Source organism: Onychostoma macrolepis, chromosome 06, assembly GCF_012432095.1.
Source record: "Onychostoma macrolepis isolate SWU-2019 chromosome 06, ASM1243209v1, whole genome shotgun sequence".
NCBI classification, from domain to species: Eukaryota; Metazoa; Chordata; class Actinopteri; order Cypriniformes; family Cyprinidae; genus Onychostoma; species Onychostoma macrolepis.
Genome location: NC_081160.1, coordinates 20,648,021 through 20,664,110, shown reverse-complemented (window position 1 = coordinate 20,664,110; position 16,090 = coordinate 20,648,021). Strand labels below are relative to the sequence as shown.

General features: G+C 37.7%; 1 protein-coding gene and 1 long non-coding RNA gene across 3 annotated transcripts; one reads left to right on the top strand and one right to left on the bottom strand.

Annotated features, from left to right (window-relative positions):
- Window positions 1-75: 75 nt before the first annotated feature.
- Window positions 76-775, bottom strand: LOC131542040 (uncharacterized). Its single transcript, XR_009271645.1, has 2 exons — window positions 346-775; window positions 76-232 (listed from the first exon to the last, which is right to left on the bottom strand). It is a non-coding gene; the product is annotated as an uncharacterized LOC131542040 (long non-coding RNA).
- Window positions 776-2,332: 1,557 nt separating this feature from the next.
- On the top strand, window positions 2,333-15,871 carry serbp1a (SERPINE1 mRNA binding protein 1a). 2 transcript variants are annotated; one of them, XM_058778280.1, is made up of 8 exons: window positions 2,333-2,707; window positions 4,257-4,440; window positions 4,783-4,923; window positions 5,012-5,080; window positions 5,209-5,283; window positions 6,865-7,036; window positions 13,862-14,047; window positions 14,779-15,871. In XM_058778280.1, the coding sequence occupies exons 1-8, from the start codon at window positions 2,452-2,454 to the stop codon at window positions 14,836-14,838; spliced, it is 1,143 nt and encodes a 380-aa protein (XP_058634263.1). In that variant the 5' UTR covers window positions 2,333-2,451; the 3' UTR covers window positions 14,839-15,871. The 2 variants fall into 2 exon arrangements, with proteins under 2 accessions (XP_058634263.1, XP_058634262.1); XM_058778279.1 differs by having other exon boundaries at window positions 5,009-5,080.
- The last annotated feature ends 219 nt before the right edge of the window (window positions 15,872-16,090 follow it).

The window sequence follows — 16,090 nt, the reverse complement described above, 5'->3', positions numbered from 1 at the left end:
TTTTTACAATCGATTCTTTTTTTTCTTTTCTTTGTTAGCTCTCAAAGTACAAAGCAAATGCAACAAAGTAATATGTAGTGCCTTGTACCAATTTATTCAACTACATAACATTAAATTAATTTACATATCAGAAACTAATGATTGTAATTCTCTGGATGAGAGTCAGCAATGTAGGGAGATTGCAGATATTGATGGGTCGCCATGGTGACGAAGATCATAAAGATGCACTTCCCTGTGTTAATAAAGAAACGTGCATGCTGAAACCAACTTGACTTTGTATGTTTTGTAAGGTTAGTTAAGAGATTTTTAGCACAGGTAATACGACGACTGACTTGTCAGTCTTACCTTTGTCTTGACGCTGAAGTCCTCTGGTTACACGTGCATATGTTCGGGTAAACTACAATAAATATAACTCTAATGAAGCTGGAGCATATTTTGTGCTGTTTTCTATAAACTAAATATTAATCCACAATATAGGATGAAGCGATGTAAGTGCGTGTCGGTTGATCCAGCGATTCGTGTCGTGCATGCGCCGGCTGGGTTGTTTCCACATCTTCAGGATCCGCAAAGATTTGTTGCAGAGGGACTTGTGAAAAACTGCTCGTGTCGCACTCTGTTTCTTCAGCGAAGCCGCTGAGTTTAGGGTTGCAGAATGCCCAGACCATGCCACAAAAGTATACAAAAAACGCTGACATCACCAAAAACATGAGCGCATAAGACTCAATCATCGCCTCTGTCACCACATTCGGCATCCTTGCGCGCCGAGCAACGTTTCTACAAATACATAAACCGTAAACTGAAGTCAAAGTCGATTTAGCTGAATGTCCATGAATCACGGTCGTCTTCAGTCCTCCTGTGCGCTTTAGCATCACTATTGCTTTTGCCTTCATTATGACAGTTCAAGGAAAGTTTCGCACTTCACTATGAAGCTTTGTCAATACATTTACTAAAAGAAATATGTTTGTGACCAGAAGTATTTCAAGATTGTACCCTGATTTCAATGGTATGAGGGCACTTATAGAGAAAGAACATGAACTGTTTTAAAAACACACTGATTTAAACTAGTATTTAATTTGACCAAACAATAATATTAAGCATATTACTGTCAGAAAATATGAACATTAACAGTATCAGTTCTCATAAATAATGTATTTGTTGTGGAAACTGTGATAATTGGACATTTTTGGTAGGTATACCAGTCGACTTTTGCTTGCTCAAAGGATGATTTCATAGCTCAAGTAGCCTAAATTAAATAACATTTTTTGCACTTTTTGAATAACTTGAATGACACACAATAAATTATTCTGCTCACAAGCTCACAAGTATTTATTTTGACCCCCCCCCCCCCCTCAGAAGCTTGTTTGGTGCACACCAAGGTAAACTGTACAGCATAATTGCACCAATGTTTTAACTGCACCAAACCTGCCTGCCAAGTGTGAACACACCCTTACACAACCCCAAACCTGTATGACTTCTGTGTAAAAGAGGAATTTTGAGAAATTTCTCAATATTTTTCATACAATGGAAGTCAGTGTTAACCAAAACAGGAGAGTGAGTAAATGACGACAGAATTTTAAGTGAACATGGGTCTGGAACAAGGGTAAAACAATAAAACAATGCATACATAAAATCATTTTAAAGTAGTAAATAAAAGATGAAAGCAGTGAAAAAAGTTTTCAAGATCATTTTTATGTGATCATGATATAATTAGGCCTACTTTGTTCCCCATGGTCCTGGTACACAAATAGGCCTGTAACAACAACATCATCAACCTATCCTACTTTAGCCTACCCTATTCAGACATTTCTAGGTCTATAAATAAACTGCCAAGAGAATTCAAGCTTTGCACCCAATAATTAACATGTGACATGACACATTTTCGTCAAAGATTGCTGAATGACTGCTTTGATAGGGTTACTCAAGTAGTCCAAAGCTAATTTGAGCTGTTTAGATGACCAGTCATGGGGTCATATGACCTGACATATAACCTTGCAAGGGGTATTAGGGGTCTGTGTCAATGAGTAAAACACTTTTTTTATACTTAATGTTAAAAAGGGCATTTTAATCTTCTATTTTAAGTTAATTCATTGAGAGTTACAGCTTTGACACTAAGAAAAAAATGAAGTGAAATATTTCGATTTTTACTAGATCTTTACATAATCTTCCGTTTACAATAATAGATTATTTTAATACGATGACAATACAAAAGTCAATCAAGCAAATAACAATGTTGTCGAGTCATTTCTCTCTCTCTTCTCGAGTCTAGACTCTCTAGACTAGAGTATATCGTGCGACTACATGTCCCATATGACTTTGCGGTCAGAGTCCCGGATGTCTTTTACGCCGGAAGAGAAGCGCGAGTCTTTTCCAGCCATCTTGTGGCATCTCGCAGCGAAGTGCTCGCTCAAGCCCCGTAGAATCGGAGGAGAATCCTGCTGAAAGGGGGCCATCATGCCCGGACATCTGCAAGAAGGTTTCGGCTGTGTCGTAACCAATCGGTTCGACCAGCTATTTGATGATGAAGAGGATCCGTTTGAGGTGTTAAAGCAGGCAGAAAAGAAGAAGAAGGACGCGACCGTTCCTGGTGCCGCCAAGACCGCCGCGCAGGCTGCAAAGCAGGCCAAAAAGGAGTCACAGAAAGAAAGAAGAAACCCAGCTCCCGAGAAGAAGGAAGAAACACAAGCTCCCGTTCCTCTCAAGAAAGATGGTAAACATCGCATTGCATTGAACTAGTCATTTGCTCACACTTTTTCTAAGTGAGCGGTCTGCAAAAGGCGCTACTACGTTAAGCCCATGAGGTCACGCACATCACTATTGTTGATGCCTAACATCTCAAAAACTTACAGCGCTTTCAGCAAATATGCTTAAATACGCGCCGTACATTGTTTCTCTGTGGCGCACGGTAGTAGAACCTGTTGCTGCTTAATTATTTTCTAGATTCTTCATGAACTGCAGGCCTAGTGATAACCATCAGTTTGTTTGTTAAATGTCGGGTATATTTGTGCATTTTAACTCAACATACTAGTAAAAATCTCCCATTCAGTACTAAAAAACTGTTTATTGATGGTCTCCGAATGCACAGTCCGTTATCGCATGGCTTTTTATTAGCGTCGAGCAGCATTGCAGCTCCAACCTCGTGTTTGAGAGGCAACAAGAGTCCGTCCTCTCAGACATGACACTCCCATTGAAAACCCTCCTATTGTTATTCGCTCAACGCCGGTTTTTAACTTCATTACGTGCTTAAGAATTGCGCCGGCCCCAACTATTCTGAAGGTAGGGCTGTCAGAGTTTTTTTTTTCGGGTGTCAGTGGCCCTGACTGATGTGGAGGAGAGGAGGCAGAGGCTCGTGAACAGGTGCGCGCGCGGGCGGGACGGCGGGCGCGTGATCAGCTGTTGGGTCGCGCGAGAGCGTCTATTTCTGTAGGTGGAGGGTGGGATCAGTCAAGAGGCGCAAACCATTATTATCGAGACTCACAACGTTGGGTTTATTGCTTTGCTAGTGTGAAAACTAAGTATAGATAATACCACAGACGTCTCCTGCGCAAGTAAATAAGAAAAATAGACAATATTAAGCAGTCAAGCTGAAGAAGTAATATTGTGTATTTACATCGTTCTCCCCTTTCAGAGAATTTGGTATTGTCCATTTTCACAGTTAAAAGGATAGTTTGCCAGAAATTAAATGTATTAACATACTTCGTGTTGTTTTAAAACTTTATGAGAGCGGCCTACCCCTTACGAAAATTAACCATGGTTTTATTGTAGGTTGATTACTATTTGTATAACCACAGTGTTACTACAAATACCATGATTAAACTATATGGTTAGTTTAGAAAAACCATGGTTAATTTGTGGATACCATGGTTTAACTATAGTAACCATGGTTCTTTGGTTTATTTTGTTGTAAAACCATGGTTAAATTTAGTAAGGGACAATGACATTCAATTTTTTTGATAAACTTTTTTTTTTTTTTTTTTTTAAAGTGATTGGTGGCGAATGCTTTAAATTCAGGCTTTAGATTTACACTAATGAAATGAGTAACACAGTTTTGGAGCAATTTTGAGGGTGAGTGAATGATGACAATTTTTGTACTTGTTAAGCTCATTAATTGAAGTGAATTTTATATGATTTGTATTAAGACGAGGCTTTTTGTTCTAGTGATATTTTTATTTTTTTATTTTTTCCCATCTCATTCATTATTGTTTTCTGTGATACTTTTGGTATCATCAGGTGTTGAGTAATTATTGTCTGTTTTGCAGGCGTGAGGAAAGTGGGCCGCCGACCAGAGCAGCAGGGTCAGCCAGCATCCCAGCCGCAGGGAGGTCAGGGGGAGGCTCGTCCACCAGCCGACAGGCGGCCTGACAGGAGGCCACCACGTGAACGACGCTTTGACAAACCCGCTGATGAAAAACCTGCTGAGGGTGGAGAATTCTCGGTGGAGAAGTGAGTCAATTGACCTTTGTTTGTGTGGTAATGCATAGTTGATCCTTGAAGTTTTATATTGAAAACATTTAATTCAAGCAGAAGTATACTTTTGTTTTTAATGCTTTATTTTTTTCATGTTTTTATTTTTATTATTTCTGATAATGTGAAATCGACGTGATAATTTTTGAACTCATTGTTCATTCAAAATTTCATGAACTCGCTGGCAATCCGTTTAAACCTTTAAAGGATCTTAATCCATTCTTTTTCCTGCATAAATTTGCACTGTAGTTAAGATCCAAATTTAGATAATTTCATCAGAAATGACTGACATCTAACTGTTATATTATCTCTTCTCTTCAGGTCTGTCAGTGACAGGCCGTTCCGAGGTCGTGGAGGTGCCAGAGGAGGGCGCGGAGGCCGGGGCAGAGGTGTTGGCAGGACTGACGGCTTTGACTCACGCGGCAAACGTGAGTTTGACAGACACAGCGGCAGCGACCGATCGTAAGTCATTTGCATCCACATGTTAACTCCAATTGTAATGCCACCCGAGTGACATATCAAAGCTAAGTGTTAATTTTTGTTTCAGCAGCCTGAGAGCAGAGGAAAAACGTGGAGGGAGTGGATCTCATAACTGGGGCACTGTTAAGGATGAGTTGAGGTCAGTGGAGCAACAGATCTTTTGTCTGCCAAAAATGCAGATGAATTTGATTCACAGACTGGTCAGTTGGAGGTGTTTTGATTCATTGTTAGTTTTGTGAAATTGGATACATTTCTTTCCTTTCACAGTGAGCTTGACCAGTCAAATGTCACTGAGGATACCCCTGAAGGAGAGGAGCACCCACCTGCTGACTCGGAGAACAAGTGTGTACACTTCAGCTCTAAATTTGTGCTGCACTGCTGAGTCATTGCTTGCCATTTGCTGCCGGCACTATTAGCATAAGTTCCCACCTATAATTAACCCTTTAGGCGCCAGTTTTTTTTATTTGCATGTGTTTTTTTTTTTTGTCTTTTTATCCTCATTCCAAATGATCAGAAAAGAGGAAACCAACAATAAAACAGGATAAAGTACTAAATTATTACTATACTATATAGTAGTAAAATGTATGTGAACAGTAGCCTACTTTTTGATCACTTCATCAGTAATATTCAGGAAATAATAGATATTGAATGGATGTTTGAACTTATTTGCTTTTTTGTCTTTTTTTTTTTTGGTCTTTTTATCCTCATTCCAAATGATCAGGAAAAGAGGAAATCAACAGTAAAACAGGAGAAAGTAGTAAATTATTACTATATTACTGTGCCATAGTAAAATACATATGCCTGTTTTTTGATCAGTTGGCCGGCTATCTGCCCAATCAGGTATCTAGGTAACACAGTTTATAGTTCTTGAGAGTATGGTACCTCTCATTGCATGGCACAGCGCACAGACCTACCCCACACTGACTGCACCTGTACTGTCTGCCGGCGGCCCTTTGAGCTCGCGATCAGAAAAAAAGACGCAATCTGGTCGATCATCAGCAACGCCTCTACTCTCCTATGGACACTAAGATCACGTCCACCCCTGCCACCCCCATCCCTGTTGCGCAAAGGCTCGAAATGATCACTTGATGGTGCTTTGTGAACACACTCGCCTTTTACGGCGGCACCATTGCGCATGCAAAGATGTACCGGGAGAAGCGCGATCATTAGACGGCCAATCGTCATTCCCAAAAGGCAAATATTCCCCTTCAGAGTCAGAATCGGCAAATAACATTTGCAACACATCCTCACGGTACAACTTTTTATTAGCCATTTGGCGATTTTCTCTCACAATTTACTCGCACGCTATGAACTGAACTGCTTCCGCATCAATGACACAATAGCTCACTTGCTCTATTTCCTCGAACACTTTTGGTCTAGAATCGAAGTACTACATGTCTGCCATCTAGTGGTAGGGAATACAAATGATTACACCATATTAGGAACTAGTCTATTGCATGAAGTATGACGTCTTGTCACAATTTTGCGGCTTTGGCGCTTAGAGGGTTAAACAAAACGTAGTGTAACATTAGGATTGATTCAAGAACAATGGCTCTATTAAAATCACAACACCTTTACAATCTTTTAACAGTTACTGAAGTTCCCTTCTTAATTGTAGTGCTTCTTAATTGATTATTTAGGATTGAAGGTTACACTTTTTGATAGTCCACTTTAGACATTCTACTAACTATAAGTAACTTTGCAACTACATGTCAACTAATTCTCGTTCATTTGCAACTACACGTCCACTAACGTCTGAGTAGACTGTTAGGTTAGGTTTAGGGTTTGTAGAATAGAATAAGTTGACACATACTTGCAAATTTTCTCATAGTATGTTGTGGACCCATCAAAATGAAGTGTTACTGGATTGAATTAATTGGATGCAGTGCTTTTAGCTCAATTTTAATGTTGATGTTTTTACAGGGAGAATGAGGTTGAGGAGGTTAAAGAAGAAGGTGCTAAGGAGATGACTCTGGATGAATGGAAAGCCCAGCAGAATAAAGATAGAGCCAAAGTGGAATTCAACATTCGTAAGGCCAACGAGGGAACCGATTGGAAGAAAGGATACGTTCTGCACAAGTCTAAGGCTGAGGATGTAAGTAAAATGACAGTGTTTGAGTTTTTTGTGTTTCATAGTGTCCATTTGTTGTTTCATGCTAAATGTAAAACTTTGCTGCATCCCTACCATTCCCCAAGACAAGCTATGTTATTATTATTATTTTTTATATGTATATATATACTTGTAAGTAGCCTGGAAGTGTGCTTAAGGAACCTGATTGCTCTCCATTTAGTGTGACGTCATTACTCTAAAAGCACAACCCCAGTGTTTCTTTAAAAACACACATATCTTCAGGCTTTGATATTGAGAAGCTATTTCATCACATTCATTGTCGTCTTTTGTTGCTTCAGTTCTTTTCATCCCAAATGAGAAATTAATAGTTGTAGATATTTGGATGTTGAACTAAAATCCCAGTTTAATAGAAAAGGACAATATGATATCCTAGAACTGCACGATTCTGGATAATTTGAGAAGTGATTCAGGACCAATCTGAGAGCAACTCTGAGTGAGGAAAACGCAAAAAGTTTTATCTTAGTGAGGAGGCGGGGCTGACCCCATTGCTAGTTATGACACAGTCTTTTGAAGACTGTGATTGGTTAGTTGTCCAAGAAGGAAATAAAAGAGCGCTTTTAAGAGTAGGGTTTATTATAAGCCTTCACTTTGAAATTACAGGCGTAATTTTTCTTATTTTACCGCACTCTTTCTCTCTCTCTCTCTCTCTCTCTCTCTCTCTCAAACACACACACACACATTATATATGTATATATATTCTTTATTTTTTTACCATGCTGTAGGGCTGGCCGATATGGCCTAAAAAAAAATCCCCGATTTTTTTCACAAAAAATCCGATTTACGATTTAAATCGACCCCCCCCCCTCCCCCTACGTAAAATCAATCTGCAGATGACAAAGACATTGTTCAAAACAAGTTTTAACTTTTTATTTTGTTTTGATTTTCCCTTCTGGGATTTGATCTGGATTTCCCCCTTGGGGTTAAAGCGCAATCATAAACAACACGCCAAAGAGACAAGATGGCAGGCCCTGCCATTGTAAACAGTGAAAATGTAACACATAACATAAAATATAACACAAAACATAAAATTTTGTGACCCTTTTTTTAAAAAGTTTTCTTTAAACACAAGTTTAACATCTTGCTATTCAGTAGATAGGAGGTAGTTCTGATAAACATGGACGATGACGTCGTGGGGGTTAGGGTGTGCCCGAAGCGTGAATCCATATTCAGAAAGGCACAGAAAACGAATAACAATTGCTAACGGTTGCCTGTTACATTACAGTACATACAATTTCACTTACCACATAAACAGAGTAAGGAGAGATGACTCAGGACGATGAAGAATGATTTGCAGATCATGAGCAAAACTGGCAAACATCTAATCTTGTAAAATGTGTGGTGAATACTGCCGCTCCATAGTATAAACACGGACGTGCGGTCGCCAATCTCGCAAGTGAAAGTGAAACTAAAAAGCAATCGTGCATTCAAAAGCAGTTGCAATGCATAATAGCAGCTCCCTGAATCCCGCAATTTTATATACAGTATGATGATCACCCAATGATAAAACTGCGAGGGAAAGAAATAAACATTTTCCTCCCATCTTGTATTTATTCTCCGCAGTGAGTCAATGTCATGGATGTAAGGGCAGAGCAAGTTTAAATATCTTTCTAGTCTATATTTCCATTTTGTAATCCCGCTGTTTTGGGTATTTAAAAAAAAAAAATATTTGTAATAGAGCAGACACTGACTGTTGTTCATGTATTTATGTCCTCATTTGGCCAGACGGCAGACGCTGAAACGCTTCAGTATGTGTAGTAAATGAAACTGCGCGTCTGTGCATTCATTCATAACGAGACACGCAGGATTCATATTTAAATGGTATTTTTGCAGCTTAACATTTACAGATACTAGTTCATATCGCGATTTGATTTAAGTGTAATAGCTACTTTTTATTCATCCAAACTTTGATGAACAAATTCAATGACATTCCGCGTTATACAGTAAATTGTGTTTATAACTAAATTCCGCGATTCCTTTCGCGTTTTCAGCATCGCGGAAATAATAAAAGCCCTGATCGCACCGTGACTCACGGTGTGAGTTTTTTTTACGGGTTGTGTTATATCCCTGCTTGTTTTTTTAATGTTTTTATGAAATCTCTGTTTTGCTCATATCATCGTATTATTTACTGCCATGCGAGCCACAAATTAAAGCTTGGCGAGCCGCATGAGTCTCGTGAGCCGCGGAATGAGTAACACTGCTTTAAGGGATCCGCATTCCGCATTACATGTCATTTTCTTTGCGAACATGTTGGGATGTGGTGGATTGCTGGAGGATCACGAAACCTAAACTCTAATATGGCAAATGCGTGGGGGGAGGGCTGAGCACATTCGGGACTACGGGAGCCCAGAGGGGAGCATCGGCGGATGTTAAAGAGAAAACCGATTTTCATTCAAACAAATCGACGTAAACTACACATTCGAGTTAATCAATAAAATCGATTTATCGCCCAGCCCTACCATGCTGTCATACTTAACGTATTTTATAGGAAATGAACAGCGACACAATAAGGTTCTGAAAGTGCTGTAACAGACCCAAATCACCGCTGCTGCAGAGTGTCATTTTTCCAGTGGCCAAATACGTTAATGTAGTGATTACGTCCATTTCTGGCGCTATGGCATTTCTGCGTGGTTTTGGAGATGTTAGCGTGTCTCTAATAAGATCAGTCACAAACATGATTCCTGCACGATCTAATGTGTAGCATCTTATTAACTCACTGTCATGCATAGGGATGGGTACCGAAACCGGTTAAATCGGTCTCGGGGCTAAATTATGAAAGACCGGAGTATCGATAAACTCTGACGTTATTGGTTCTGCTGTCGGTACTGGAGAAATCAAGAAAACACACATACATTTATTGTTACTGTATATACACATTATTTTGCAAATTATATTTCACCAGAGTTGCCAGCTGTTTTTATGTGCAGAAATATTCAAACATCTGTCTGATACATTTTTGCTATTCACAATTCAGAAGCGAGAACGCGCTTACGCGGAGGAGTTTCAGCACGTGCAACATGAAAGCCCTGTTTAATTATGATAGAAGAGAGAACTAACTATTCAAACATCTGCTTATGCTTTAGGCCTGTGGCTGTTATATTAAGCTAAGTTTATTTATTTTTTATTTAGATTTTGGCTTCTAAGTATTATAGCCGCTTTTCTTGTAGCACAACTTCCTTCCCTTTACAGCGGTGCGCATTCGTTCCTCCCTAACCAAAACTTAACGTCAGAATCAGCTCAATCGGTGATTGTTGTAAAATGCTGTCTTTACTGCTGCTACATGTTTGATAATAAAATGTTGAAAGCACAATCAGTGCGAGAGACGCTGTTCCCCAGGCTGAAATGTGTGTGTGCCGCGCTCCAAAACGGACAAGCAAATTACACTTTGAGCTTCAGGCGCATCCAAACGATTAACGAGATCAGTTGGGAGAAAATCCGATGTGTGTCAATATTTTGTCTTAAAGTGACAGACTGGTGCTTGGGCCATCAATGTTAAATGGCAAAATGCAAAGAGAAAATCACCCACAGCTCTTAATCTGAATAACGTTATAGCTTTAATAAGCATTAATCTATTAATACATACAGTGAAAATTATGCAGTGTTATTTTACGTTTTAATTTTTGTTTTACATTTGATTACTTTTAGATTTCTTTTGTAGCTATTACTTACCTGAACATTAATGTTAGTAGACCTTCATGGAAAAATGAAAGCACTGTTTATTTCACTTAATTTGTATATTTGTTTTGTTGTATTTGTCGGTTTGTTTCTTTGTTCATGTTATTACTGTATCTTATGTATATAAAACACTAAAAATGCCTGCACACTGGTGCATTTACAAATTGATGTTTTATATTCATTTAATTAAATACTTATTTTACATTTCAGAATATAAAGCAATGTTAATTATAAATATAATATAATGTTAATTTTTATATATATATATATATATATATATATATATATATATATATACATATAAAGTACGTTAAAGTACCGGATCGATAAGCAGTATCAGTAATAGTAATACCGTTAAAACCTTAACGATACCCATCCCTAGTCATGCATTGTGTGCAACACATTTCTTCTCCCTCTTCATGTTTCCCCCATTTTCTCCACTGCTAAAGAAACTCTTAAGCCTCTCTAAAAGTCCTCATCCGAAAGACCTCTTTTAAGGGTTAAGATGCTTTCTGAATTACTTTTTTCTTTACTAGGATCTTTTCTTTAATTTTAACCCACATTTTTAAGAATTTTCTTAGAATATTGTTACTAGGAGCAGCTCTTAGCACCAAGATTTTTCATGAATACGGGCCCTGTTTTTTTTTTTTTTGGTTGTCTCAAATAGAGTTCAGGATTCTCCCACAATTCTGAACTAAAAGTAATATGACACAATATTATTGCTGCAGTCTATTTAAAAGTGTTTACTTAATTTGAATGGATTAATCATTTTATACCAATTTTGAATATTAAAATGATGAAAAAGTGGTTTGAATGATTCAGTGACTCCTAATACTTAACTTTAGGGTTGTCAAATAAAAAAAATCGAATTTCGAATGTTCATCAAATTTGAAATAAAAATCCACATTCGAATGCAAAACATTTTAGGCGTGCATCAGGCAGCCTTATCGGTGGTGCACGAGATGCGATGGCGATGTAGGTAGGTGTCATTGCATTTTAATGCTTTTTTTTTTTTTTTTTTTTTACCTATCCAGTTGAACCCACTGGATATGATGTTCATTCAAAATACAGTGGGGAAAAAGAGAACATCAATGCGGAGATGTTTACGTCAAAACTGAAACCATATAACTGAAATCACAGAACGCATATTTTGTGCATTTTCTAGAGGGACATCTATCACCGTTGCACTCGCGTCTCAGAAAAGAGTCGGATGTTTAGAAAGCCATTTAAAATAATTGTAAGTTCAACTTTTAAAAAAACATCTCAACTTTATTGGGGAAGGGGTCTCTCCCCATTCCACTGCATCTTGTGTTTTTAAATGAAAAAAGTAACTCTTACTCTTTGTGATTGGTTTTCCGTGCTTTGTATTAAACTGTGTTTACATGATGCTGTTTTGTTTCTAATTGTTTAAGCAACTTAAAATGATATATGGTTAAACATTTTAAACATTATGCACTTTTTTCAAAGATAGTCGTGTTATTTTATTTCTTTGAAGAACCGTGGATTAGAGGGAAGCCAAAAGCTTGTTTCCCCTAACTGAAATTATGCCTTTTAAATTCGAATAGGGATGTAATGATTACCGGTTTGACAATAAATCATGATAAAATTCCCCACGGTTAGTATTACCGTTTCATATTTTAATTATCATTAAAACCGTATTCGATTTACCGCGATTTGAACATCTCACGATAAATACTGTCCAGCATAAAGCACAGTTTTCAGTAACAGTCTCGCGTGCGCACAGCAGCAGAGTAACTTAGTTTTGTTTTTAATTAAAATATGGCGGAAAAGCTGGGAGGTTTTAAAAGAGTGCTGAGGGAATTATACAAATGAATATATGAATGAATTAATTATATAAATGTACCTCTGAAGGTTCTGACTGTCTTCAGAAACGATTCGATGGCATTTTGTTTTCATCTTCGCTCCATGTAATACCTAAAGGAAGTATTCTTAATTGCAGTACTGCTTTGTCCACGGAGTTTACTGGAAACGGCTGTATTCAGCTTTTCCATATAAAGCGCCACCTAGTGTCAGAGAGTGGATTTACAGAGACTTATATTTACATTCAGCCTGTGTGCAGTTTCTGTCTGGACAAAATGGACCGAATTTGCATGCCCTGCTGTAAACTTTGACCGGTTGAAGAAAAACAAGCTTATGTGGATTCTACACATTTAAACAATTCAGATTAGTTATCTAGAATTATTTACGGAGCAGATAAAATGCATGTAACCATTTATTAATCAATTATCATTTTGACTTGAGGCTGATATTTGAACATGCTATTAAACTGTTGTCAGTCAAGTTGTAATTTAAAATCCGAACATCATTGGTAATGTTATTGTTTTAGTGATCATGCAAACAAAAAGTCATTTTATTTGTTTTTTGTAAGATTTTTAAATTTGAAACTTGAAGTGATTTGTGTCTGTACTTTTTGAACATCTCCAGCACATTTTAACAATACCGTGATAATACTGATAACTGTGATAATTTTGGTCACTATAATCGTAATAAGAAATTTTCATACCGTTGCATCCCTAAATTCGAATTTTGATGATTATTTAAGTACAAAATTCGAATTTAGTTTTTCAGCCATTTTGACAGCCCTACTTCTTGTTTCATTACTGGATGAATCAGCATTTTTGAACGAATCTCTTGAATCAATGATTCAATGACATACTACTTTTTTTTTCTTCTTCTTTTTTTAGCAGTCACTTGGTGACAAAACAATGCGGTCAACATAAATGTTATTTGAAGCGCCAGTTGCTTTCAAAAGGGGATTTGCTCTTTTGAATGTTTCTATCTGAACTATACTTTGCTGAACTAAACTTTCATCCCTGTAGTTTTGATATGAATGAATGTAAGACAGAAATAATACTGTGTAGTTTGTGAAGCTGTTTCTTACCTAAACATGGTAAATATCTGCTCTCTGTGTCAGCAGCAGTGCAAACACAGATTTGAATGGTCCAGGATGATTTTTCAAAGGTTTAATAGACGTGGTTGAGTCGTTGTCATTTTAAAAATGAGATCACATGGGTTTTTGAATCGAGATTGCGATCTTTTAACGAATAATCGTGCAACTCTATTACATCACATACATGTTTTTTTTTTTTTCTGCAGGCCTCTGGTGATGATGCCTCTGGAGATCACCACTTCCGTAAACCAGCTAATGACATTACATCCCAGCTGGAGATTAACTTTGGAGACCTGGGCCGCCCAGGACGTGGTCGTGGAGGCCCACGAGGTGGCAGAGGAGGCCGTGGAGCTCCTGCTACCAGGCCACCTCGTGAACGCAGGCCGGACAAGGTACAGTCTCTTTGTGCATTTCGTCTGCAGGTGTGCATATATATATTTGTACAACTGTGGAAGAGTTTGTACATCCACCCAAAGATGGATGTTGTCATCACAACCTTATGGAGTAACGCACACCTGATTCAATTATGATTACTGATTCGTCGCTAACACTTGGCTGACTTGTATATTATTGTTAAACTTTGGGGTCAGTAAAAAATTTTAAATGTAGTAATTTTATTCAGCAAGGATGCCTTAAATCAATCAAAAGTGACTGAAGCAATTTGCATTGTTAAAAAAAAAGGATATTTCAAAGAAATGGTGTTTTGTTTTTTGTTTTTTTTACATTTTTAGTCATCAAAAAAATTCAGTTTTCACAAATAAAGATATTAAGCAGCACAGCTGTTTTCTACACTAATAATAGGAAATGTTTCATTAAGGACTAAATCAGCGTATAAGAATGATTTCTGAAGGATCATGATGCTAAAAACTGGAATAATGACTGCTGAAAATTTGGCGTCACTGCAATAAATTACATTTAAATAAATATTTTACTACATTTTAATTCTAATAATATTTCACAATATTACATTTACTTCGTTCTTTGGTCAAATAAATGCAGCCTTTGTGAGAGAATCAAGACTTGTTCAAAAACATTTTTAAAAAATCAAGTACGTGAAGAGTAGTAATCTCAAAGATGAACAATAACTCCAATGGGCTGTTTTTCTTGTATCTGCTTCTTCTAGGTCGGTGGAGTGTCTGTCCCTAACGTGGACGACCCAGAGGCTTTCCCAGCCCTGGCTTAAGCTGCCCAGACGGCACGCTCTGCTCACCCAGGAGGATCACTCCTCCATGGGTCCTTGTCTACGAGGCTTGCATGCTAATGGATCCTTCAGCAGATGAAGTGATGGAAGACTGTCATCCATGCCATTCACCCCTGAGGACTGATTTTACCTGTTTTAGAAAAAAAGATGGAAAATTTAAAAAAAAAGAAAAGAAAAAAAAGGACGGACTTCTTGCTATTTCTGAAGCAAATTATTGGTTGAGGTTTTGTATTTAGAAAAGGTAGCAGGGATGATTTCATACAGTGTTTTTGTTGTTTTTCTTTTTTTCTCTCAGAAATTATGCATTGTTCATGGATACTTTTTGTACTGCTGCTTGAAAATATGCATTTCCAAAAATAGGTGTGACGAGCACACCGGTTTATCTTAAGGTGTCCCGTAGCTTGCTTTTTACACAGAAAACCCTCAAAACAAGGCAGCCATTTCAGGATTAAAATCTACAAATTAGTCTTTTAATTTGTAAAGGTTATTGCATTTCTAAGGGAAATTATAGAGCATTTTGGTTCTACTCCTTGTAGAATTAAACACCTCGGTTCCCTGAAAGCGGGCCTTGAAACACAATCTGAAATCATTTTGATGAAATGTACAATTTATGATTTATAACTTAATGCCAAGATGTAGTTCCGATGATTCAGTTGCACTCGCCACAAAAAGTGTCTTTTGTCGAATGACCACTGTAAAGTTCAAAATGGTGTCTTTATGCCATTGACTCTGGTAACTCAGGATAGTATCATTCTTGTTACGCAAAGTTCCAGTGTAAATACAAGAAGCAAGTTTACACACCGCACTCCTGTTTACTGAAAATTGTGAGCCGGTTTATGGATAATTCCTGTTAGAAATGACATTTTCTTTCTGCCCCATTGCTTTTACAACAGCTTTACTGCATAACTGATCTGAAAGAAAGACCATCCTGTTCAGTGTGGAACAGCTGAGTGATGTGTGAATTCCTACCCTGCTATTAGACCTCTGTCAATAATTAAAAGATGGTCGATTCATACAGAGTTGTTGTGTGGACTTTAACTTCAAAGATGAAACTGCTTCAAACTTGCTGTTGTCTGATGCTGGTTAGTTAAGTTTTAATCCCCCCCACCCCCCAAAAGAAATCTAATAGTGATGCTGGTTCTGTTAGTAGCTGTGTATGGTTTCTTATGATATGGTGTAGTTTTGTTTAAAATGGTGTCAAAGATGGAGTTTGGCTTAGAAATAACAATAAGGT

Coding starts and splice junctions, on each gene's coding strand:
- serbp1a (XM_058778279.1), top strand. CDS start 2,452: ATGCCCGGACATCTGCAAGAAGGTTTCGGCTGTGTCGTAACCAATCGG. Junction 4,924..5,008: donor CACAGCGGCAGCGACCGATC/GTAAGTCATTTG, acceptor TTTTTGTTTCAG/CAGCCTGAGAGCAGAGGAAA. Junction 5,081..5,208: donor ACTGTTAAGGATGAGTTGAG/GTCAGTGGAGCA, acceptor TTCCTTTCACAG/TGAGCTTGACCAGTCAAATG.